The sequence below is a fragment of the Dendrobates tinctorius genome, unplaced genomic scaffold (assembly GCF_039654945.1).
Source record: "Dendrobates tinctorius isolate UK_male_01 unplaced genomic scaffold, ASM3965494v1 ptg000069l, whole genome shotgun sequence".
NCBI classification, from domain to species: Eukaryota; Metazoa; Chordata; class Amphibia; order Anura; family Dendrobatidae; genus Dendrobates; species Dendrobates tinctorius.
The window spans coordinates 20,553,352-20,578,713 of NW_027361737.1; the positions used below are offsets into that span (position 1 = coordinate 20,553,352).

Consider the following 25,362-nt stretch of genomic DNA (forward strand, 5'->3'; position numbering starts at 1 on the left):
AATGCATTCCATTATGTAATGAATAAAGACTTGCAACTGGAATATTTCACTCCGTGATATCTAGGATGTGGTATTTTAGTGTTCCCTTTATCTTTTTGAGCAGTGCATATATTTTTTTTGTCATTTTGTCCAGTATGGAAGAGAATAATCTCCTGCAGATGCTTTTCCCCAGAGTTAGGGCTGAATCAGATGGTATAACTCCAGGGCTGTGGAGTCAGTAAGCCACAGTTGCGACTCCGACTCCTGGATTTTATCCGACTCTGACTCCTTCATAAATGGCCAATTCATAACAACAAATTTACTGTTGTAAAATATTAAACATCGTGCTTATTCAGTTTCTCACCATCATATAAGTAATCAGACCACTTAGAGCAAAAACTACATTTATTAGAATACAATTAGAATATAGCAAATAACTTTTATAAACTTTTCTAAACTGTAAGTAAATAAGCAATAAACACTTTTATGCAGTTAATAAGAAGAAATCTATAAATTTGTCCTCAGAAAAAGTATTGCCTATGTCAGATCCTCCTTCATGGATGCCCTCAAATCTGATCTAATTATTTTGAGAGCAGAGAACAACCGCTCTACACTAAGTTGTGTTGGTGGCAAAGCAGTAACCACTCGGGCAACATCTCTGACAATGTCAGGATACAGAGGAATCGCTTGTTGCACTGTTATTTTTGATAAACGGTCAAATTTCTCAATTTCTTTTAGTGCACATGAAAAATTCTGCTGAAATGTACTGGCTGTGTTCCTTGATGGGGATGACTCTTCTTCTATGCGGGAACGCTTTACACGGTCCTTGTGATCCAAATATTTATCGAAATTAAATTCTTCATCAGTTGATGATGAGGGTGAAGATGTGGCAGGACGACCAAATTCTTCTTGTTCCTCCTGACTGTTCTGCAACCCTTTCATCCTTACTGCTATTTCAAACAGAGCTTCTTTTCCTTTACTTAGCTGTTGATCATCTAGAAGAATCCGATGCATTGGGTCTACATAAACAGCTGCCAAAAGAATGTTATTTTGTAATAGTAGCTCCTCTCTCCGTTTCATTGATGTAGCAATGCCACTTGCAATTAACCCTCCTCTTTGGGACAGGCGAAACATCAGGTTCTTCCACTCCTTTAAGAAAATACCTGGAGTTAAGTCCTCTGCTTGTAATTTTTTAGTCACTGTAAATGGGTGCTCTAGCAATTTTTCCAGCTCAGTCACCTGATTCCACTGACTTTCATTTAGCGTCAGTTGAGGGTTAGCCATGTCTACAAGAAAGGTTTTCAGTTCAACCAAGCGCTGAATCATTAAGTAAGTACTGTCCCATCGTGTGGCTTGATCAATAATTGCCCCTTTTCCAGCACGTCTCTTCAAAATTGAGTCAACTTTAGGGGTTCTGGCAACAGTAGCCAATTTTCTCACCTTGCCAATCAGTGCAGCAGCATGTCCTTCTTGCAGACTGTCTCTTATAGCCAGCTGTAGCGTATGCACAACACAGCGCATGTGATGAATGAAAGAACATATTGACAGTTTCAACAAGATCATCTAAACTATCATGTTGCTGTTCATCTGAAGCAACTTCAGTTTGCTCCTCAGTTACAATACTGTGTTCCTCTATTTCAAACATTTCTGTGTCTGTGGACCCAGAATGTTCTTCTAGCTGCTGGTCACCATCATTACTCTCATTCATTAGCTTAATAGTACTTATCATATTTGAAGCATTGTCAGTTACGACAGAAAGAACTTACTCTTTTTTAAGTTCATAGTCTTGCAGAACCTTTTCCACCAAGACCTGGAGAAACTCACTGGTGTGATGAGCTTTGGTGTCTTTTACTGCCAATGTCTTGGTAACTATTTCATTTTTGTCACAAACAAATCGGACATTGATGGCAAAATAGTTCACTCTGTGACGTGTGCAGGCATCCATTTTAAGAAACAAAAAGCGTCCCTTGAGAGTTTTTTTAAGTTCTTCCTTTTGTTTAAAAGCTTCTTCGATTACTAATTTTCTAATACTCACTCTCTCTGCAGAGAAACACCAAGCTTGCGGGCCATTTCCCCATTCAGACAAAAAGCTGGTCGTGAAAATAATGAAATAGGCACACTATCCTTTACAACAAGCTCTATGATCTGTTTTTTAAATGTATCTACTGACATTGTCACAGTAACTTTGTCACTGACAAAATATCTTGCAACTGATGGCTGCAAAGTTCTCTGCTCCTTTGTTTGGCTGGAAGAGCTGGGCACTGGTTCATTGGTTTGGATGCAGTCTTTCTCATCCACTGCTTTCAGTACTTCTGGATGAAAGCGCTGTAAATGTCTCTTTAGATTAGAAGCTCTGGTAGGAGCATTTTTATCTTTGCCTGAATATGCACTCATCTTGGCTTCACAGCATTTATTTTCGTCTGGATCATTTGTCATACACTGACAGACAATGTTTTCTATCTTGAGTGATGGTGAAATGTTCAAATACAGCTGATTTAATGTGATGCTTCTTTGACATTCTCAGGTTTTTAATTCTGCATTCACAATCCAAATGACAATTGTTTTTCCTAAAAACAATTGTACAAAATTATTGCCAGGTCGTACAACTGATATAGTGGTCAGTAATACTGTTATTATTCCTCATGTACTCACAGTTAACTGATGCAAAGTTTGTTGAAAGGATAATACTTCTTACAGTCTTCCTCTTCTGAGTAGCAGGCAGCTGTGAGATGCTTGGAAGACGCACACCTAGTATGATCTAGTCTAGAGGAGGAGCTTTACTACTAAGAATTTGCAACACATTTTCACTTTCAGTTTCATACATTGTAAGTAGGGTGGTTGGTGCAGCATGAGGTTAACCAAGTATAAGATTAGATAAGGGCAGTGGAGAACAGTGACACACAAGAAGTAAGAAATGTCTATCTCCAGCAGAACTGCTTATCACTGTTGTTCATAGTTTGATAGAACATATATATTTGAGTAACATTTATAAAATTCATATGAAAGTTCAATTATGAAATATTAATACATTTTTTTTAAAGCTGGAGTCGGAGTCGGTACATTTCTACCGACTCCAACCAAAACTAACTCCGACTCCGACTCCACAGCCCTGTATAACTCGTATGTGAAAAACTGTTTTCCAGATAGAACTAGTACCTATTATAGTCTATGGAGCAGTTCACATGTCCATGTATTTTGTTGACTGGCTGGTCAGCACAAAAATCACAGCACAGAGACATGTTCAATTTTGATCTAAGTCTAGGATAAATATCGTCAATACAAAATCATATTGCACTCGGATACCATCTGTGTGCTGTCCATTTTTCACAGATATGAGAAGCTGGAGAAACATTTTTTCGGTAAGAGAAAAACTGATGGCAAACAATGACCAAATTCTGATCAAAAGAACTGATGAACTCAGACCTTCTTACTGGACGAGAAAAATCACTGCTATCTGAATGAGTACATTGTAATATCAGCGCAGCTGAGTTCAGTTACTCTTTAGGCCTCATTCACACATCAGTTTTTTGCCATCAGTCACAATCCGTCAGCTCCACAGATCCGTCGCAGATTGTGAAAAACTGATGCGGCAGATCCATTTTTTCGACGGATTCGACTGACTGTTCCGTCGAAAAAATGGATCAGTCGCATCCGTTTTTTAAAATAGAGATCGAAAGAACAGATAGAAAGAAAGAACAGATAGAAAGAATAGAATAGATACATTACCTGCGGTAACCTCTTCCCTTGGATTTTCCCACGCTTCAGAGTTCACTCCAGGTCAGGCTGTGAGGGGGCAAAGCTTCAGTGAAGTCAGCGCTAGTCACTGAACCTCTGCTCCCAGCAGCTCATTCCTCACTGATTTACACTCGGAGTGGTCACATTAGCACCGCTATCGGTTGTAAAGTATTTACCCCACAGATATGGATTACACCGTGGGACTTGACTTCGCCAGACAGGTATGGGTATATTGTTGGTTGTTTATTTCTTTCAGGAGATCGAGGACTTCGATTGGATTAGGAGAACAATACAAATGGAAAACCTGCGTGTTTATTTATTTAATTAAAAGACTTTATTCTTATTGTGTGTGTGCTTATTTAACCCTTGAATGACTCTAGTATTAGTAATGGAGAGGTGTCTTATTGACACCTCTCCATTACTAACCCGGGCTTGTCACCTTACAATAGCAAGGTGACATTAACCCATTATTACCCCACTTGCCACCACTACAGGGCAAGTGGGAAAAGATGTGCCTTTTCTGGGCAGCTGCGGGCTGCTATTTTTAGGCTGGGGGGGGGGGCCCCCCAAGATCAATGGCCCCTTACCAGCCTGAGAATACCAGCTGTCAGCTTTAGCAAGGCTGGTTGTCAAAAATGGGGGGGACGGGACTCCACTTTTTTTTTTTTAAATTATTCATTTAAATATTTTTTTTTTTGGGAGCATGGGAACCCCTCTATTCTTGATAACTATCCTTTCTGAAGCTGACAGCTGAGGGTTGCAGCCCCCAGCTGTGAGGTTCGCCTGGCCGGTTATCAAAAATAGGGGGAGACCCACGCCATTTTTTTAATTTTTATTATTTATTTACACTCAGCGCAGGAGCGACAGATGAATACTTCCATCCGCCGCTCCTGCTTTTACTGCAATTAGTGGTAGTAGGTGTCGGATGATGGGATCAGTTGTCCCATCAGCTGACATCAGTGACCAGAGGTAAACTGAGCATGCTCAGTGAAGAAAAAAGGAATCCGTTGTAGACAAAAAAACGTTGGTTTGTTAATTGTCTCCGGCCGACGGACATAGAATTTCCGCCGGATCCGTCGAACGACGGATGAAACATGAGGCCATCTGTCACTAATACAAGTCTGAGAAAAAAACGGATCCAGCGCCATGAGTCACCGGATCCATTTTTTTCTTAAAAAACAACAGATTGCAACTGATGGCAAAAAACTGATGTGTGAAAGAGGCCTTAACTGCTTGGTGTTGCAGCCATCTTTCCCTTCTGTTTTTTCCATCTCTGCTTTCCAAGAGGCACAGTTTTAACAGCTTTCTCTCTCTCTCAGCAGTAAAATGTATATGTTAACTTTACTCCGGGCGTCCTTATGAATACAGAGATACAACTTTAGCTCTGTAATTTTTGTATTACTTTCAAGAAGGATAAAGAAGTTTTGAAATACAGTGGCTTGCGAAAGTATTCACCCCCTTGGCTTTACATCTATTTTGTTACATTACAACCTGCGTTTAAATATTTTTTGTAATCTGATTTGTGTGTGATGCATCAGCACTAAAAATCGTCTAAATTGGTGAAGTCAGAAAAATACAGGCATAAACTAAATTTATGGGATCAAATAACTAGAAATTGGCATGTGCATAGGTATTCACCGTGTTTTCGAATGAAGCCCCTAAAAATTTCTAGTGCAATCAATTCCCTTCATAAGGCCGGGATCACACATGCGAGAAACTCGGACGAGTCTCGCATGTTAATACCTGGCACTGGGATTGGCGCGTGCGGCTGCATAGAAATACATGCAGCCGCACGCTCTGCTCCCGAGTGCCGGTGGCAGTGCTGGGTATTGACGTGCGAGACTCGTCCGAGTTTCTCACATGTGTGATCCTGACCTTATGAAAGGAATTGCTTGCACCAGAAATTTTTAGGGGCTTCATTCGAAAACACGGTGAATACATATGCACATGCCAATTTCTAGTGTTACATGGACTATCAGTATATTCCCTTTACCTTATCTAAGAGGTCAAAGAGGCTGCAACACTATTAAGACAGAGGAACCACTAACTAAACACCCCGAAGACCAAAGGAGATCCCCAGACAAGTCAGGGACAAAGTTGTTGAGAAGTACAAATCAGGGATGGGTTATAAAAAAAAATATCCCAATCTCTGATCATCCCCTGGAGAACCATCAAATACCTAATCACCAAAGGGAAAGAATGCGGTGCCAAAACAAACCTTACAAGAGAGGCCACTCACCAAAACTCTCATCCTGGGCAAGGAGGACATTAATCAGAGAGGCAGCACAGAGACTAAAAGGTAACCCTGATGGAGCTGAGAAGTTCCCAAGCAGAGATCAGAGTATCTGTCCATTCAACCACAAAAGAGTGGGCTGAAAAAAGCCTTTACTTAAAATGAGCCTTACAATTTTTGTGAGTTTGTCAATAGACATATGGGAGACTGCCCAAATGTATGGAGGAAGGTGTTGTGGTCAGAGGAGACCAAAACTTAACTTTTTGGCCACAGAAGTAAAAGCTATGTCCGGCATTAAATAAACAAACCTCATCACCACCAAGAACGCCATCCCCATAGTGAAACATGGTAGTGGCAGCATCATGTAGTGGGGATGTTTTTCGGCAGCAGGGACAGGGAAAATGGATGGTGCAAAATACAGGGATATTCTTAAGAAAAAACTGTTTTATTCTGTCAGTGATATGAGACTGAGATGGAGGTTCACCTTCCAACCAGACAATGAATCGAAGCATACTGTTGGCTTAAGGAGAAATGTGTAAATGTTCCGGAGTGGCCTAGTCAATGCGGTTCATCACAGGACACTATCTAACTTGGAAGAGCTGGAGCAATTTTGTTTTGAGAAATGGACAAAAAGCCCAATGGCAAGACATAAAAGGCTCAGAGACTTATCCAAAGTGACTTCAAACTAGTTGCTGTAATGGAGACTCTACAAAGTACTGACTTTAGGGGGATGAATAGTTATGCACACTAAAGTTTTCAGTAATTGTGTCCTATTTGTTGTGTGCTTCACAGTGAAAAGAAAACCAAATTTTCACACTTGTAGGCATGAACTGATGCTAACCCTCAAAAAAAACAAAGTGAAATTCCAGACTGTACGGTAGTTAAACACGGAAAATGTCAAGGGGGTGAATACTTTCAAAAGCCACTGTAACTTCATTTTTAGTTTGTTTTACCATGTTGACTTGACTTTTATTGCATTTTTTTTTAGGGAGGCAAAATAACAATAATTCTGTTATTTTTTACTGCATTAATTGTGCACGATAACCATACTAAATTATTATAAGGGCCAAGTTCCCTACAACACAGTATAGCTCATTAAAAGTGCATTTTGGTGGCAACGGTTCACTCATGATGGATCTATTGCTGGTTCAACACAGAAATGCTTCTGCATCACCGTGTATCATCCAGTCAGGGTTCTCATATTAACTTTTTCATCACAGGGCAACTTTCCGTTTTTTGTTTTTTACAATTTTTTTCCTCCCCTTCTTCCAAGAGCCATAACTTTTTTTTTCTTTTTTTCCCCATCCATATAACTGTAAGCTGCGGGGCTTGTTTTTTGCAGGACAAGATGTACTATGTTATGACACCATTCATTTTACCATATAATGCACTGGAAAGTGCGAAATACATTTCAATCGAGTTGAAATTACAAAAAAAAAAAAAAGTGCAATTTTTCAACTGGTTTAGGTGTTTTTAATCTACCATGTTTGTTATACGGTAAAAGTAACCTGGAAATATTATTCTGCAGGTCAGTACGATTACACAGATACCAAATACGTATAGTTTAGGGAGGAAGGTGGTGGGGGTGTTTGTTTAGAGGGAATGTGTCACCCTTTGACTATCAGCTGCCGGCACCGACATCAGTGGTTTATCTACAGCATTCTGTAATGCTGTAGATAAGCCCCCCCCTGATGTAACCTGAAAGATAAGAAAAACACTTTAGATTATACTCACTAAAGGGGGCGGTCCGGTCTGATGGGTGTCGCGATCCAGTCCGACACCTCCCATCTTCATACGATGCCGTCCTCGTCTTCCCTTCCTGTAGTAGCTCAGGTGCACTGCTCTGCCCTGTTGAGGGCAGAGCAGAATACTGCAGTGCGCAGGTGCCAGACCTCTCCCGACGCCTGCGCACTGCAGGACTCTGCCCTCAACAGGACAGAGCAGTGCACCTGCGCCGGAGCTACTACAGGAAGGGAAGAAGAGGACGGCTTCGTATGAAGATGGGAGGCGCTGGACCGGACCGCGACACCCATCAGACCAGACCGCCCCCTCCGGTGAGTATAATCTAACGTGTTTTTCTTCTCTTTCAGGTTACATAGGGTGCTTATCTACAGCATTACAGATTGCTGTAGATAAGCCCCTGATGTCAATGCCGGCAGCTGATAGTCAAAGTGTGACAGATTCCCTTTAAGTGGTAAAACAAAAACTAAAATTTTTTTACAGATTTCCTTAAAAAAAAAAAAAAAAAAAAAATAATAATATGATGTTGCCATTTTCAGACACCCGTAACATTTTCAATTTTTGGAATATGGGGCTGTATTTAAGGCTTATTTTTTTGCACCCTGAACAAATGTTTCTACTGTTACTATTTTGAGGTAGATATAATGTTTTGATTGCCTCTTACTGCATTTTATTAGTTTTGCGGCAGCCGAAAGAAAGCATAATTCTGGCAATTCAGTTTTTCATCTTGTTATGCAGATTAATTTATTTTAGATTTTGACAGACCGGACTTTTTATGAACGAAGCGATACCAAATGTGTATTTTTAATTTTGTTGTTTTATAGTGAAAATCACGGTCTCTTATGAACATCAACTAAACGCTGACTTTCACAAGGAATTAGTCACAACAAGCACGAGGTCTTCAGCAGACCCCCGGCTGTCATGGCAACCCATCAGCGCCCCGCGATTACATTGAAGGTGAGCCAATGGGTGACTGGAAATGACGCACTTGCCTGCCACCGGACTGTGACAGCAGAATTTAACATGTTAACAGCAGGGGGAAAATAATTTGAATATTCTGTGACATTTCCTGTTTCCATAACTGCAGTTTCCCCCGGAAACACGTGGATATTCCGCCGGAGAAAAGCGAGCGTATACTGCTGTCATTCACCGCCAGGTAGCTACACTAATACACAGTGTTTCCAGGAAGTCACAGTATACACAGGAAAACCTGCCGGATTTACACAGCTGGAAGACAGCAGCACTGACACAAAGACAGGGTACCACCACACTGCTGGCCATTAGGGAACAGAACACTTCAAAAGTGAAAGTTTTGAGGCTATGTACCCACGTATGCAGAAAATTCCTGACTGAAAACCGGACTCCTTCCCAGAAAATGCGCTTTCTTTCCGCACGTTTTTTATGCGTTTTTTTCTGGAGCGTCCCCAGTCTCATATAAAATAGTTAGAAATGCGGATTTTTCCGCAAAATTAATGAGCATGCTGCATTTTTTACTGCGATGCATTTTTTTCGCGGAAAAAAACGCATCAATATGTATAAAAAGTGCAGAATTCAATAAAATGAATGGGATGCTTCTTGTAAGCGTTTATGCCAGTAAAAACGCTTAAATGTGCACACACCCTAAAGGGATTTCACACTGATAAGATGTCCCCACACGGCAGACCACACCCCACTATCTCTATATACACAGGGTGACATCGGTAGCTCTTACATGACATGGTGTGATAGATGCTGGGCCAGTACTGCCCGCTGTCTCTCTTCAGCCATATTCGCAGTGTCCTGTGGATACAAATGAAGCTGTTATATATCATTGTTACAGTACAAAAACTAAAGCTATTTCAGGAAACTATTACATTCCAATAGTGTTTACACAGTTACAACAGAGAAAGGTTATAGGGAACCTGTCAATATGTCATTAGATTCATGCTGCCCAAACCATGGGAGAGACCTGTCAATCGCCTGGAGAGGGGCAGGTAGAAATCGGAAAGGAGCTGCCCTTACTTCATCAGCCAGACTAGCCAGGGTTGTGAATAGGTTCTTTTTTGTGTTTTTAAGACACCCCCTTTAACTCTTTGATGTCATAACCAGCTTTGGCCTTTATGGCAGACTATTTTTTTGCCCCATTTTTCTATTGTCGAGTTCCTGGAGACATAACATTCAAGAAAAAAAAATTGTCAACAGTCATACGAGGGCTTGCTCTTTTGCGTGATGAGTTGTATTTTTCAGTGGCATCATTTTGGGGTTCAACTTTTATTATCTCTTCATGGGATATAATAGAAACAAAACAGCAGTTCTGCCAGTGATTGTTTGTGTTCTAAGGGTGTGTGCACACGCTGCGGATTCTGCTGTGGATCCGCAGATTTGGCCCTGCGGATCCGCAGCAGTTTCTGCTGCGGTGTACAGTACCATCATAATCTATGTAAATCAAAAACAGCAGTGCAGACGGTGTGGAATTTTCTGCGCGGATTTGCTGCTGTTTTAAATCCGCAGCATGTCAATTCTTTGTGCGGATTCCGCTGCGGTTTGGCACCTGCTCCATGACAGGTGTCAAATTGCAGGGGAAAACCGCAGGCTAATCCGCAGATAAACCGCAGGTCCTTTGACCTGCGGATTTAGACAAATCCGTGCGGAAAATTCCGCAGCAGAATCCGCAACGTGTGCACTTACCCTAAATGTTACATTATTCATCACACTGCACAAATAAAGTGCTAGAGAAGCACTTCCATCAAAGTTTTTATCCTTTCAATATATTGCAATAATATTATATAGCACTGTGTAATTACAATGATTCATTTTTCCTTTCTATCCAGATAATTCTTCTCTTTTCTATGTAGAAACATGAAGCCTCTTGTCCCAGCACATCATTCCCCTCTTCAACTCACCCTAGCACGACACACCCACCTGCCAGGGACTTTTGCAGTGACCAGGGCTGTGGAGTCGGAGTCGGTGCTCATTTTGGTGAAGTCGGAGTCGGTATAAAATGGACCGACTCCTAAAATATATAATAAATTGGGTACACTAGTTCAATGCAGAATATTTTTTCATAGGAATTTGGGAAAGTTATGAAATGCCCTATAAATGGCTGTTCTATTCCTGATCTAAGGCTGCATTCACACAAGAACAGGTTCTTGCTATTGTAACGGACAATGCTTCAAACATGATAAGTACAATTACACTGATGAATGAGAGTAATGAACAACAACCAGAAGAAAATTTAGGATTCAGTATGTTGGAGATGGAAGGCCACAGTGCTGTTCATGTAACTGAGGAACAAACAGATATTTCTACAGAAGAACAGCAAAATTATACTGTAGAAATAGATGATCTTGTTGAAGCTGTTTCAAAACACTTTCCTATTCATCACATGCGCTGTGTTGTGCACACGCTGCAGCTGGCAATAAGAGATAGTCTGCAAGAGGGACATGCTGGAAATCTGATTGGAAAAGTGAGGAAATTGGTTATTGCCGCCAGAACCCCTAAAATTGATTCCATCTTGAAGAGACGTGCTGGGAAAGGGGCAATTGTTGATCAAGCCACTCGGTGGGGCAGCACTTATTTAATGATTGAGCGATTGCTTGAACTAAATCCATTTCTTATAGGTATGGCGAACCCTCAGGTAACCCTAAATAAAGGTCAATGGACACAGGTGGCTGAATTGAAGGAATTGCTTAATCACCCATTTACCGTGACTAAAAAATTGCAAACTGAGGATTTAACTCCTGGCATTTTCATAAGGGAGTGGAAGAACTTGCTATTTTGCCTGTCCCAAAGAGGTTTAATCGCAGATGGCATTGATGCTTCAATGAAACAAAGAGAGACACAGCTATTGGAAAATAAAAATTTTCTAGCAGCTGTTTATGTGGACCCAAGTCATCGTATACTGCTTGATGATCAACAGCTTACTAAAGGAAAAGAAGCTCTGACTGAGGTAGCAGTTAGAATGAGTGGCCTACAGGAGGACTGCCAGGCGCAAGAGGACTCGGGTCCTGACAGTGCTACTGCTGCCATATCTTCATCCTCATCAGATGAGGTGTTTGACTTTGACAAGTATTTGGATGACATGGAGCACGCAAAGCGTTGCTGCAAGGAAAAAGATTTCACTCCGTCTCCTATAGCAAGAAGACTGACCATCTTTCAGCAAAATGTTTCACTTGCTCTCAAAGAAATAGAAAAATTCAACCGTTCATCAAAACTGTGCATGAGGCAATTCCTTTGTACCCGGAAATTGTTAGAGATGTTGCCCATGTGGTTACGGCTTTGCCTCCAACCCAAGTTAGTGTAGAGAGGCTGTTCTCTAGCCTTAAAATTATTAGGTCAGATTTGAGGTCATTATTATTATTTATTTATATAGCGCCATTAATTCCATGGTGCTGTACATGGGAAGGGGGGGGTTGCATACAAAGTTATACATATCGTTACATCCAAAGTTATAGATATCGTTAACAGTAAACAAATTTACAATGACGGACTGGTACAGAGGGGTGAGGACCCTGTCCTTTCGGACTTGCATTCTACGGGAAAGTGGGGAAGAGACAGAAGGTCGGGAATGCAGCAGCTCAGGCGGTGGTGAGGCGGCAGAATGGTTATTGCAGGCTGTAAGCTTTCCAGAAAAGATGGGTTTTCAGGTTCCGTTTGAAGGATCCGAGGGTGGTGGATAATCGGACGTGTTGAGGCATGGTATTCCAGAGGATAGGGGATATTCGGGAGAAATCTTGGAGGCGGTTGTATGAGGAACGAATACGTGTGGAGGAGAGTAGGTGGTCTTGGGAGGATCGAAGATTACGTGAGGGAAGATATTGTGAGATTAGTTCAGAGCTATAGGGAGGGGAAAGGTTGTGGATGGCTTTGTAGGTCAGTGTTAGTAGTTTGAACTGGATTCGTTGGGGAATTGGGAGCCAATGGAGGGATTTGCAGACGGGAAAGACAGGGGAGTAGCGAGGAGAGAGGTGGATTAGTCGGGAAGCAGAATTGAGGACAGACTGGAGTGGTGCAAGAGAGTTGGCAGGGAGGCCAGAGAGGAGAGTGTTGCAGTAGTCAAGGCGTACAGACTATAGGAGAGAAAGAGCGCAATAGGGTCTTATCCGGGTAGATATTGGAAGAAATAAAAGAAATTTACTCACCCTTTCCAGGAGAGATTAAGGCATATAGATCAGTTGCCAGCTTGCTGTACGTCCAAAGGTCCACTCCGTGACCGCCAGTATAAATCCTTAATGGAATAAAATTCTTGGACTTATGTGCGCTGCTTGACAAAGTATCACATCCAGGTTATATAAAGAGTTTAACCATTTAAATGGTTAAACTCTTTATATAACCTGGATGTGATACTTTGTCAAGCAGCGCACATAAGTCCAAGAATTTTATTCCATTAAGGCTGTAGTCAAGGCGGGAGATGATGAGGTGGGCATGTACAAGAGTTTTAGTAGACTGAGGACTGAGGAAGGGACGGATTCTGGAAATATTTTTGAGTTGGAGGAGACAGGAGGTGGCAAGAGTTTGGACATGTGGTTTGAAGGACAGGGCAGAGTCGAGAGTTACGCCGAGGCAGCGGATTTCAGGTGCGGGAGAGAGCATGATGCCGTTTACCATAATAGATAGATCGGGTAGGGAAGATACGCGAGATGGAGGAAAGATAATGAGTTCAGTTTTGTCTACGTTGAGTTTTAGGAAGCAAGAGGTGAAAAAGGAGGATATGGCTGATAGACACTCTAGGATTCTGGACAGCAGAGAGGCAACATCTGGGCCAGAGAGGTAGATCTGAGTGTTATCTGCATACAGGTGGTACTGGAAGCCATGGGACTTTATGAATTGTCCTAGGCCAAGAGTATAGATGGAAAAAAGTAGGGACCCCAGGACAGAGCCTTGGGGAACTCCAACAGTGAGGGGGCGGGATGAGGAGGTAGTGTGGGAGTGGGAAACGCTGAATGTGCGGTCAGAAAGGTATGAGGAAATCCAGGACAGGGCAAGGTCTTTGATGCCAAGGGAAGAAAGAATCTGTAGCAGTAGGCAGTGGTCAACTGTGTCCAAGGCAGAGGACAGGTCAAGAAGGAGGAAGATGGATAATTGTCTGTTAGCTTTGGCTGTGAGTAAGTCATTAGTAATTTTGGTCTGGGCAGTTTCAGTGGAGTGGTGGGGGCGGAACCCAGATTGCAGGATGTTAAGGAGGGAGTTAGATGAGAGGTGGGAGGAAAGTTGAGCATGGACATGCTGTTCGAGGAGTTTGGAAGCAAACGGGAGCAGTGATATGGGGCGATAGCTGGGCATAGCAGTTGGGTCAAGGTTTGATTTTTTTGAGGATGGGTGTTATGGTGGCATGCTTGAAGACAGAGGGGAAGGTACCAGAAGTTAGGGATAGGTTGAAGAGACAGGTTAGGGCTGGAATGATCATGTTGGTGAGGTTGGGGAGCAGGTGGGAAGGGATGGGGTCAAGTGCACAGGTGGTGAAGTGTGATTTGGAAAGGAGATGAGTAAGCTCTCCTTCAGTGATGTTGGAGAGGGAGATTATAAGGGAAGGGCAGAGGTCTGGCATGTGGAGTGGTTGGGGTGGTGGAACTGTAAAGATTTGCCTTGTTTGGTCGATCTTGTTTTTGAAGTAGGTAGTAAAGTCCTCAGCAGAGATGAGGGGAGTTGGAGGTGGCAGTGGTGGGCGGAGGAGAGAGTTAAATGTGCTGAACAGTTGTTTTAGGTTGTGGGATAATGAAGATACAAGGTTTGTGAAATAGGTCTGTTTAGCAGAGGTGATGGCTGATTTAAAGGCAAGTGTAGCTTGTTTGAAAGCAGTGAAGTCGTCTGGCAGGCGTGTATTCTTCCAACGCCGCTCCACGACCCTGGATGCTTGTCAAATTTGTTTGTTGAGGTTGTTGTGCCAGGGTTGCCTATTGGTTTGTCGCACTTTGCCATGCATGAGAGGAGCGACTGAGTCTATGGCTGATGTGAGGGTGGCGTTGTAAAAAGCGGTGGCACTGTCCGTGTTGTGGAGTGAAGATATGGAGTACAGAGGTAGAAGAGAGTCTGAGAGGTCACCTATGAAGGAGGCAATTCTATTTCTTAGAACAAATTCATAGACTGCACAAATGTAATTTAGTATGTTTTTGCTGAAAACTGTTTTTTGCCACTTACATGGCGCTATATATATATATATATATATATATATATATATATATATATATATATATATATATATATATATATTCATTCAATATTACATAGTGTATTACATATTTACAATTACAGTTTTTTGTGTTCTAAAGTTGTATTCCAATACATATATATTATGTTCTATCTAAATATCTTGATTATTGTATCATAAAAATTATTAAATGTCTGATGTTCACATTGTACTACACTAAATTTTTCACTTAAATATAAGCAATATATGTGGGAGTCGGAGTAAGGGAAATTAAGGAGTCAGAGTCGCAGGTTTGGCTTACCGACTCCACAGCCCTGGCAGTGGCTCATGACTCATACAGGGAAAATTGTCCTCCTCTACAAAGAGCTTTGGAGGATTTAGCGAGTCAGTTTGTAATCATGAGATTGAGCTGGTCGGACCCCTGGATGTTTGACCAAACAGTTAAAGTTTGGGTTCGTGTAACAGAACACTAAAGTCATTACCGTCGGTCTGACAGTCGCGGTTCCCACTCTGTCAAATGACAGCATCAGCTGTGATCGGAGGTAACAAGTTTACCTCCGGTCACAAGCGTCAGCAGATGGGACTACTACCGCTAATAACAGCGAGATGGGAGTATCCATAAGCTGATGCATGTGCTCTAAATATTTAAAAAAAAAAAAAAAAAAAATAGCGTGGGTTCCCCTGTATTTTTGATAACCAGCCAGGCAACAGAACTCACAGCTGGGCTGCAACCCTCAGCTGTCAGCTTTAGCAAGGCTGGTTATCAAGAATAGATGGGGGTCTCCACACTTTTTTTGTACATTATTTAATTAAAAATAAGGTGTGGGGTACCCCCATTTTTGACAATGGGAGCAGTATTCTCATCATCCGACATCGGTGACTGAAGGTAATCTTTTTACCTCCGATCACAGCTGCGAGCTCACGCCGTCAGATGCTGCCTTGACTGAGCACCTCTGTCAACACTATAGTGACTGTGGCTGGGTACTGCTTATCTACGCTATAGAAACACGGCTATTACATACCTGGTAATGTGTTTTTTCATGAGACATGACAGCACCACCAGAGAGGGGATCCGTCCTTCAAGGACAGGAAACCTTCAAGATAAAAGGGGCGGCTCCTCTCTCCACATCAGTTGTTTTACAGAGCACGAGAGGAACTCCGCAGGTTAGTGTACATATAAATAATACATCCTTTACACTGCTAAATTTCCAACACCCAATGGAGTGTATAATGCTAATAATGCACCGAACTAATGATGTGATCAATAGGGAGGGAATATAAGGGTGCCGTCATGTCTCATGAAAAAACATTACCAGGTATGTAATACCCGTGTTTTTTCATCATACATGACGGCACCACAAGAGTTACAGAGATTTGTATTCTCTTTAGGGAGGGATCACTGCTTGTAACACTCTTCTCCCGAATGCGAGATCAGAGGTAGCAGATAGGTCTAACCTATAATGTTTGACAAAGGTAGATGGAGAGGACCAAGTGGCCGCCTTACAGATTTGGTCAATGGGAGCGTCTGCTCTCTCCGTCCAGGGTGTCGCCATGGCCCTCATGGAGTGGGCTTTTATACCTTCTGAAACAGCCCTGCCTGCACTGCTATATGCTGGCATAATGGCCTTTCTCACCCATCTAGCTATAGTCTGTTTAGGGGCTTTAAGGCCCTTCTTTGCCCCCTGGTATGAGACAAATAAGGCCCTCTGTTTTCTCCAAGGTCTCGTTACCTCTAAATACTGCAGGAGACATCTCCTCACAAATGAAGCCTCTCCTCCTTCTGGTTGTTAGGGTTAGGACAAAAGGATGGCAAGATTATCTCCTGAGCCCTATGGAATTTTGATACCACCTTGGGAAGGTATTTTGGATCTAATTTTGACACAACTCTATCGTCCATGGCCTGAGTGTAGGGAAGGTCTGCTGATAAAGCTAGTAAATCCCCAATCTACGGGCCGATCTTGAGGGTTCCCATCAAGGATAGGAAACCAACTGATGCGGAGAGAGGAGCCGACCCTTTTATCTTGAAGGTTGCCTGTCCTTGAAGGGCGGATCCCCTCTCTCGTTGTGCCGTCATGTATGATGGAAAAATTATAGAGCTGCTATGTCCTAGCTGCATCCGAGAATTTCCAGAAAGCTTGGCAACAGTTGATCGGCAGGGATGACGGGTGTTGCTCCCATACAGATGGAATATTGATAGCCTATCCTATGGCTAAGCCATCAATAAAAATGTAGTGGCCATCCCATTTAATTCAACTGAAAAATCATGTCTGGTGTGATCTAACAGTAAATAATATTTATTTGTAGGACAACCCCCTTCAAATGTCACATCTTTCATGAATCCTTTTAGACATCACCCTTCTTCCAGACATCTATGTGACAGAATTTGGAAGCATTGTAGTAAATATGCCACTGTGGTTCTTATATGAGAACAGAAGCAGGACCCTTCACATGCCTAAGGGAAAGCATGCCATGTATAAAGATCACATGAACGGGGTGAAGGGTTAAGTGTGACTCCTGATTTCACATGTTATGTATTATACAAGAATTCCTTGTTCTTCAGGGAAGTAGCACAACACCCTCTTTATTCTCAGGCATCTAACGCTCATCAATAGGGTTTAACAGGAGGATAAAAAAATACTGAGAAGACATTGTGACAAGTCTCCGGTGGTAAAAATGCCCAGAATAGGAGATCTGAGAAGTATCTATGCTTCACAGAGTCACGCGTGGCTCCTGCAGAGCACAATTCCTTCATGCAGCAATGAATGGGATTTTCCAAGCACAGTCCATGGCGGCTGCATTATTCTACACCACAGCAGATCCTCCCATGGCTTGTCATTTACCTGGTGTAAATGTCGCTGCTCTCCTGAATCTAGCTGTGTCTGTTTTATCCCTGAGATATGGTGTCCTCTCCCTTGTATGTAAATCTAGTCTTTTTAGCCAAGTGGGCGTGGTGCTCAGCTCTTCTCTGTGGTAGTGTTCCTGAGGAGGGGGCCATATTTCTATAGTGGGGGAATACATCATATTCAGCTGAAAGGCGACATTTACACCATGTCATACAAATGTATGACAAATAGTAAATGTATCAGCAGGATTCGCTCAGCGGGGTCCATAAGTACTTTTCCCTACTATATTAGAAAGCCCAGTATTCTGCCTTCTCCTATAGAGAGTACTGCACAGTATATAATCCTACCTCCAATGACACGCAGTGTGCACGGAGCCCAATACCACAGGGGAACGGAGGTGACGTGTTTAACACGTAGATGGCTGCAGTACAAGCTTCACCAATTCTCCAGACCGGCACACCGCACGCCTTCTATATTAGCCTCCATCTGTGGTTACACTGAGGCCGTAGAAAAACTGAAAAAGGAAACATTTAAAAAAAACTTTTTCCAAAAAGACGACACTATAATTGTCATATAGAGAGCTTTTCTTCAGCCATGTGGAATAAAGAATGAGCTGGACATTTAAGTATTGAACCTTGGCCACTATAAGGGCTCATTCACATGATCACAGTTTCAGTCCGAGTGCTATCTGTGGGGGGAAAAAAAAAAACGGACAGAACTCGACAAATGTTATTCAATGGGGCCGACTCCTCAATTTCCCTGACCCCCACACCACCGGTCACTACCGAGCATGTGCATAAAGTGCAGCACCAGTCACTACTGAGCATGTACATAAAGTGCAGCACAGATTCATCTCATCTACGACTCCACAGCACTGGTCACTACTGAGCATGTACATAAAGTGCAGCACAGATTCATCTCATCTCTGACCCCACAGCACTGGTCACTACTGAGCATGTACATAAAGTGCAGCACAGATTCATCTCATCTATGACCCCACATCACTGGTCACTACTGAGCATGTACATAAAGTGCAACACAGATTCATCTCATCCATGACCCCACATCACTCGTCACTACTGAGCGTGTACATAAAGTGCAGCACAGATGCATCTAATCTACGACCCCACAGCACTGGTCACTACTGAGCAAGTGCATAAAGTGCAGCACAGATTCATCTCATCTACAACTCCACAGCGCTGGTCACTACTGAGCATGTACATAAAGTGCAGCACAGATTCATCTCATCTACAACTCCACAGCACTGGTCACTACTGAGCATGTACATAAAGTGCAGCACAGATTCATCTCATCTCTGACCCCACAGCACTGGTCACTACTGAGCATGTACATAAAGTGCAGCACAGATTCATCTCATCTATGACCCCACATCACTGGTCACTACTGAGCATGTACATAAAGTGCAACACAGATTCATCTCATCCATGACCCCACATCACTCGTCACTACTGAGCGTGTACATAAAGTGCAGCACAGATGCATCTAATCTACGACCCCACAGCACTGGTCACTACTGAGCAAGTGCATAAAGTGCAGCACAGATTCATCTCATCTACAACTCCACAGCGCTGGTCACTACTGAGCATGTACATAAAGTGCAGCACAGATTCATCTCATCTACAACTCCACAGCACTGGTCACTACTGAGCATGTACATAAAGTGCAGCACAGATTCATCTCAGCTCTGACCTCACAGCACTGGTCACTACTGAGCATGTACATAAAGTGCAGCACAGATTCATCTCATCTATGACTCCACAGCACTGGTCACTACTGAGCATGTACATAAAGTGCAGCACAGATTCATCTCATCTACAACTCCACAGCGCTGGTCACTACTGAGCATGTACATAAAGTGCAGCACAGATTCATCTCATCTACAACTCCACAGCACTGGTCACTACTGAGCATGTGCATAAAGTGCAGCACAGATTCATCTCATCTATGACCCCACAGCGCTGGTCACTACTGAGCATGTACATAAAGTGCAGCACAGATTCATCTCATCTACAACTCCACAGCACTGGTCACTACTGAGCATGTACATAAAGTGCAGCACAGATTCATCTCAGCTCTGACCTCACAGCACTGGTCACTACTGAGCATGTGCATAAAGTGCAGTACAGATTCATCTCAAGTAAAAGCCGAGATCCTAAGATCAGGAACAGGACAGACATTTATAGGAGATTTTATAATGTTTCCAAATTCTTATGAAAAAAAACATAGCACATCCTGCACTGAACTACTGTCAAAACCACAGCAGATAATCCAGCTCACCACTTGCAGTTCCACACTTCTGGAGCACGGATAGCACCTGGGCAAGGTGCGAGTTCCAAAAGAGAAAGCAGAAAAATCCAGCTCACAGATGAAATCCAAAAAAAGTGCATTTTATTTATTTTCCAAGGTACATGAAGCAAAGATTAAAATTGTGTGTTCACAAAAATAAAACTACAGGTATCTATTGACGCGTTTCAAGCGGCAAGCGCTCCTTCACAAACAGCACATGCAGACACCTGGGGCTCAGCTGGCGAGTTCAGTATCATGTAAATCTCCCCTAAGGCCCTGTGCACAAGGTGCAGATTCTGCTGTGGAATTTTACACGCAGATTTTGTTAAATCTGCAGGTAAAATGACCTGCGTTTTACCTGCAGTTTTAGTGCGGATTTCCCCTGCAGTTTTCACCTACACATTTCTATAATGGAGCAGGTGGAAAACTGCAGCAAAACCGCACAAAAGAAGCGACATGCTGCTTCTTTTAGGCTAGTTTCACATTAGCGTTTACGGCCGCAGCGTCGGGCTGCACACAGCCCCCTGCCGCGCCTCCGCCGGTAGCTCCGCCTACAGATGCATGACACTGCATGCGTCCTGCGTCCCCTATCTTTAGCACTGGGGAAGCAGGCCGTGCGCAGTATGCGTTTGGCGGCGCATGCGTCCTTTTGACGCTGCACCGACCAGCACCAAACGCAGGTTGCAATTTGGTGCGCTCGGCGCAGCATCAAAAGGACGCATGCGCCGCCAAACGCATACTTGCACGGCGGAAAAATCCGCGAAATTAATGAGCATGCTGCATTTTTTACCGCGATGCGTTTTTTTCGCAGTAAAAAACGCATCAATATGCACAAAAAGTGCAAAACGCATAGAAATTAACGGGAAGCTTATTTTTAGCGGTTTTATTGGCAAAACCGCTAAAAATACCGCTAAGAAAAACGCTGTGTGTGAACACAGCCTAAGGGGGGCACATGCGGACACCGGGGGCTCAGCTGGCGAGTTCAGTATCATGTATAGCCTCCCTAACACTTGATATAACAGGGGCACATGCGGACATCGGGGGGCTCAGCTGGTGAGTTCAGTATCAAGTATATCCCCCCCAACACATGGTATAAGGGGGGGCCACATGCGGACACCGGGGTCTCAACTGGCGAGTTCAGTATCATGTATATCCCCCCTAACACTTGATATAAGGGGGGGCACATGCAGAACCCTGGGGGGTTCAGCTGGAGAGTTCAGTATCATGTATATCCCCCTAACACTTGGTGTAAGGGGGGGCACATGCGGACCCCTGGGGGGGGGGGCTCAGCTGGCGAGTTCAGCATCATGTATATACCCCTAACACTTGGTATAAGGGGGGGCACATGCGGACACCGGGGGCTCAGCTGGCGAGTTCAGTATCATGTATATCCCCCTAACACTTGGTATAAGGGTGGCATATGCGGACACCGGGGGCTCAGCTGGCGAGTTCAGTATCATGTATATCTCCCTAACACTTGGTATAAGGGGGGCATATGCGGACACCGGGGGCTCAGCTGGCGAGTTCAGTATCATGTATATCTCCCTAACACTTGGTATAAGGGGGCACATGCGGACATCGGGGGCTCAGCTGGCGAGTTCAGTATCATGTATATCCCCCTAACACTTGGTATAAGGGGGGGCACATGCGGACCCCTGGGGGGCTCAGCTGGCGAGTTCAGTATCATGTATATCCCCCTAACACTTGGTATAAGGGAGGGCACATGCGGACACCGGGGGCTCATCTGGCGAGTTCAGTATCATGTATATCCTCCCTAACACTTAGTATAACAGGGGCACATGCGGACACCGGGGGGATCAGCTGGCGAGTTCAGTATCAAGTATATCTCCCCAACACTTGGTATAAGGGGGGGCACATGCGGACCCCTGGGGGGCTCAGCTGGCGAGTTCAGTATCATGTATATCCCCCCCTAACACTTGGTATAAGGGAGGGCACATGCGGACACCGGGGGCTCATCTGGCGAGTTCAGTATCATGTATATCCCCCCCTAACACTAGGTATAAGGAGGGGCACATGCGGACACCGGGGGCTCAGCTGGCGAGTTCAGTATCATGTATATCTCCCTAACACTTGGTATAAGGGGGGCACATGCGGACACCGGGGGCTCAGCTGGCGAGTTCAGTATCATGTATATCCCCCCCTAACACTTGGTATAAGGAGGGGCACATGCGGACACCGGGGGCTCATCTGGCGAGTTCAGTATCATGTATATCACCCTAACACTTGGTATAAGGAGGGGCACATGCGGACACCGGGGGCTCAGCTGGCGAGTTCAGTATCATGTATATCTCCCTAACACTTGGTATAAGGGGGGGCACATGCGGACACCGGGGGCTCATCTGGCGAGTTCAGTATCATGTATATCTCCCCAACACTTGGTATAAGGGGGGCCACATGCAGACACCGGTGGCTCAGCTGGAGAGTTCAGTATCACGTATATCCTCCCTAACACTTAGTATAATGGGGGCACATGTGGACACCGGGGGCTCAGCTGGCGAGTTCAGTATCATGTATATCCCCCTAACACTTGGTATAAGTTGGTATAAGGGGGGGGAACATGCGGACAACGGGGGGGGGGCTCAGCTGGCGAGTTCAGTATCATGTATATCCCCCTAACACTTGGTATAAGTTGGTATAAGGGGGGGGAACATGCGGACAACGGGGGGGGGCTCAGCTGGCGAGTTCAGTATCATGTACACTTGATCATTTAGGCCTGTTTCACACTTCCGTTTTTTTACGTCAAAATCCGCCAATTTATGAAAAAAAACAGATCCCCCATAGACCTACATTTGTGGCGGATCTTGACTGACGGTTGTTCGTCCATCCGTCCGTCCCACCCGTTTGATGGATTTGCCAAGATTTTAGTGTCTCCCGGGAGGATGAGACGGACCCTGCAACGTTTTTTTTTCTTTGACGGTCCGCTATTTTCAAGTGCGCATTCATTCTCTCTCACTTATATTTCCAACACATTTCATCGTCGGCGGATCCGCTACTTTTCATTTTGGGCGGATGTAAGCTGTCCGCCAACAACGGAAGTATGAAACAGGCCTTACCAAACCCTCAATGAAATGTGGAGCTGCTCACAGCGACCAATCAGGCTGAGTTCACACGTGGCGGTTTTTTTGCGTTTCCGCGGCGGTTTTAACCGCGCGATTTTGCCGCGAAAACGCGAAAAATAAGCATCCCATGCATTCCTATGGGATTCCGCAATGCTGTACTAATGCTGCGGTTTTAAATACGCTTGCAAAATGCTAGTTTTTCCGCGGGAAAATCGCGGGAATTTAAAATGAGATTTTCCCGCGGACTGGAATTCCGGAATTCTCGCGGTAATTTCCGCGAGAGTTCCGGTACGTGTGCACTTAGCCTCACAGTTTATGTCTCATATTTCACAATTATGTTGAAAAATGAAAGCAAGCACCTGATTGGTTGATATGGCCAACCCCACGTTTGCTTTGCACTAGTTCCTCCCGCACAGTCTGAGCCCCGAGCACTCCGCCCGTGACGTCACCAGGTGATGCAGGACAATAGCCGTCACCCTGCATTAATATCATCCCGACCGCTCAGCTACGAGTATAATTACCGGTCTTCGCTAGCGGTGATGACACCGTCCTCTCGCGGGATGAGGCAAGCAGAGGTCACGTGCTCCCGGTGCCCGGGTATTTTGGTAAGGAGGACAGGGCCGCGGGGAGACCGGGAGTGGATCTCAGCCGCCATCTCGAGTCATGTGACCTGAGCAGGCCCGTTGCCGTAATACAAAACATAGCTGCGCACCATCCCTTGGATTCACCGTAGTGAGCAGTGTAGGAGCGCCTGCGGTAATTACTGGAGTACGGCCGCCACAGCGGCTGTGAGGAGGACACTGAGGAGACGCGGGATGTGGTCACTGCACAGCCTTATTATACCAGCCAGAACTTTTCTTTATTTTGGGGTATTTTAAAAAACATAAAACGTTTATTTATTTTTTTTTTTTTGCTTTGCTTGTTAGTCCCCTTAGGGCACTTGAACCTGTAAAAATAGAAACTACCATCTCACCCCGCTATATAACCGAGATCCTCGGCCGCTCCTGCCAGACTCGGCGCTGTATAGATCCAATAGAAAAAACTCCTCCAGCCCAAAACCCAAATTCATACTCTATTGCTGGATGAAATAGAAGGGGTCATTCATTTTGTAATCGCACTGGAATAAAGTTCTGTTTTTTCCTGGATTTTTAGCTGGAGGAGTTTTTTCTGTGGCACTTCAACCTGTAACTGTCTGAACTAAGTCGAGCTAAGGCTACTTTCACACTAGCGTCATGTGACGTACGTCGCAATGCGTCGGGCCGACGTACCATCGCACGCTGTGAAAGTTTTGCACAACGGGGGCAGCGGATGCAGTTTTTCAACGCATCCGCTGCCCCATTGTAATGTCCGGGGAGGAGGGGGCGGAGTTTCGGCCGCGCCTGTGCGGTCAAAAATGGCGGACACGACGCACAAAAAAAGTTACATGTAACGTTTTTGTGTGCGTCGCGGCCGCCAAAACCCGACGCATCCGGCGCACGATGGATGCGACGTGTGGCCATACGTCACAATGCGTCGCTAATGCAAGTCTATGGAGAAAAAACGCATCCTGCGGGCAACTTTGCAGGATGGGTTTTTCTCCAAAACGGCGCATTGCGAAAGTAGCCTAAGTGTGATTGTTTGCTGTCTGCAACACTGTACTGAGCGGCGGCCGCAGACAGCAGCCAGTGATGACAGCGCACACTGACACTGAGCCCAACTTTGCCCTCGCTGTGTCCGTGCAGAGCCACTGATTAAGTTCTAGCAGCGCCCACTTGTGCTCTGTCAATCAAGATATGTCAAAGTGCTCTTTAGGCCGGTTTCACACGTCAGTGGCTCCGGTACGTGTAGTGACAGTTTCCTCACGTACCGGAGCCACTGACACACGTAGACCCATTTAAATGAATGTGTCTCTGCACATGTCAGCGTGTTTTCACAGACACACGGTGCGTGTGAAAAACACGGCGACATGTCAGTGTGTGTGGGAGCGGATGGTCCGCAAAAGTGCTGAACACGTGCACACGGAGAACAGTTCACACTGTCCTCCATGCTTACGGACGGCTGCCGGGGAAGAAGCGCTACAGTAAGCGCTGTTCCCGGCGACTGGTGCTGACCGCAGCTATCCTTCTCTCCTGCTCTGCCGGCAACAGCGAGCAGGAGAGAATGAAAAAAAAAACGACGTGGGGTCCCCCTTATATTTGTAACCAACCCAGCGAAACTCACAGCTGGGGGCTGCTATTCTCAGGCTGGTAAGGGGCCATTGATCTTGGGCCCCCACAGCCTAAAAACAGCAGCCCCCAGCTGCCCAGAAAAGGCACATCTATTAGATGCGCCTATTCTGGA

The 25,362-nt window shown here is 44.5% G+C and overlaps 1 protein-coding gene across 2 annotated transcripts in view; it reads right to left on the reverse strand.

The window, feature by feature from the left end:
- The window catches only part of WDFY1 (WD repeat and FYVE domain containing 1), a 55,717-nt gene extending 31,967 nt beyond the window's left edge, over positions 1-23,750 (reverse strand). Inside the window, exons 1-2 of one of the 2 annotated variants that reach the window (XM_073581147.1) lie at positions 23,565-23,750; positions 9,399-9,466 (exon numbers count right to left, since the gene is read on the reverse strand). In XM_073581147.1, the coding sequence (XP_073437248.1) occupies positions 9,399-9,466; positions 23,565-23,698 (202 nt within the window). In that variant the 5' untranslated portion in view covers positions 23,699-23,750. The remainder of the gene's footprint in view (positions 1-9,398; positions 9,467-23,564) is intronic. The other variant, XM_073581146.1, reaches the window with a different exon arrangement.
- Positions 23,751-25,362: the final 1,612 nt, after the last annotated feature.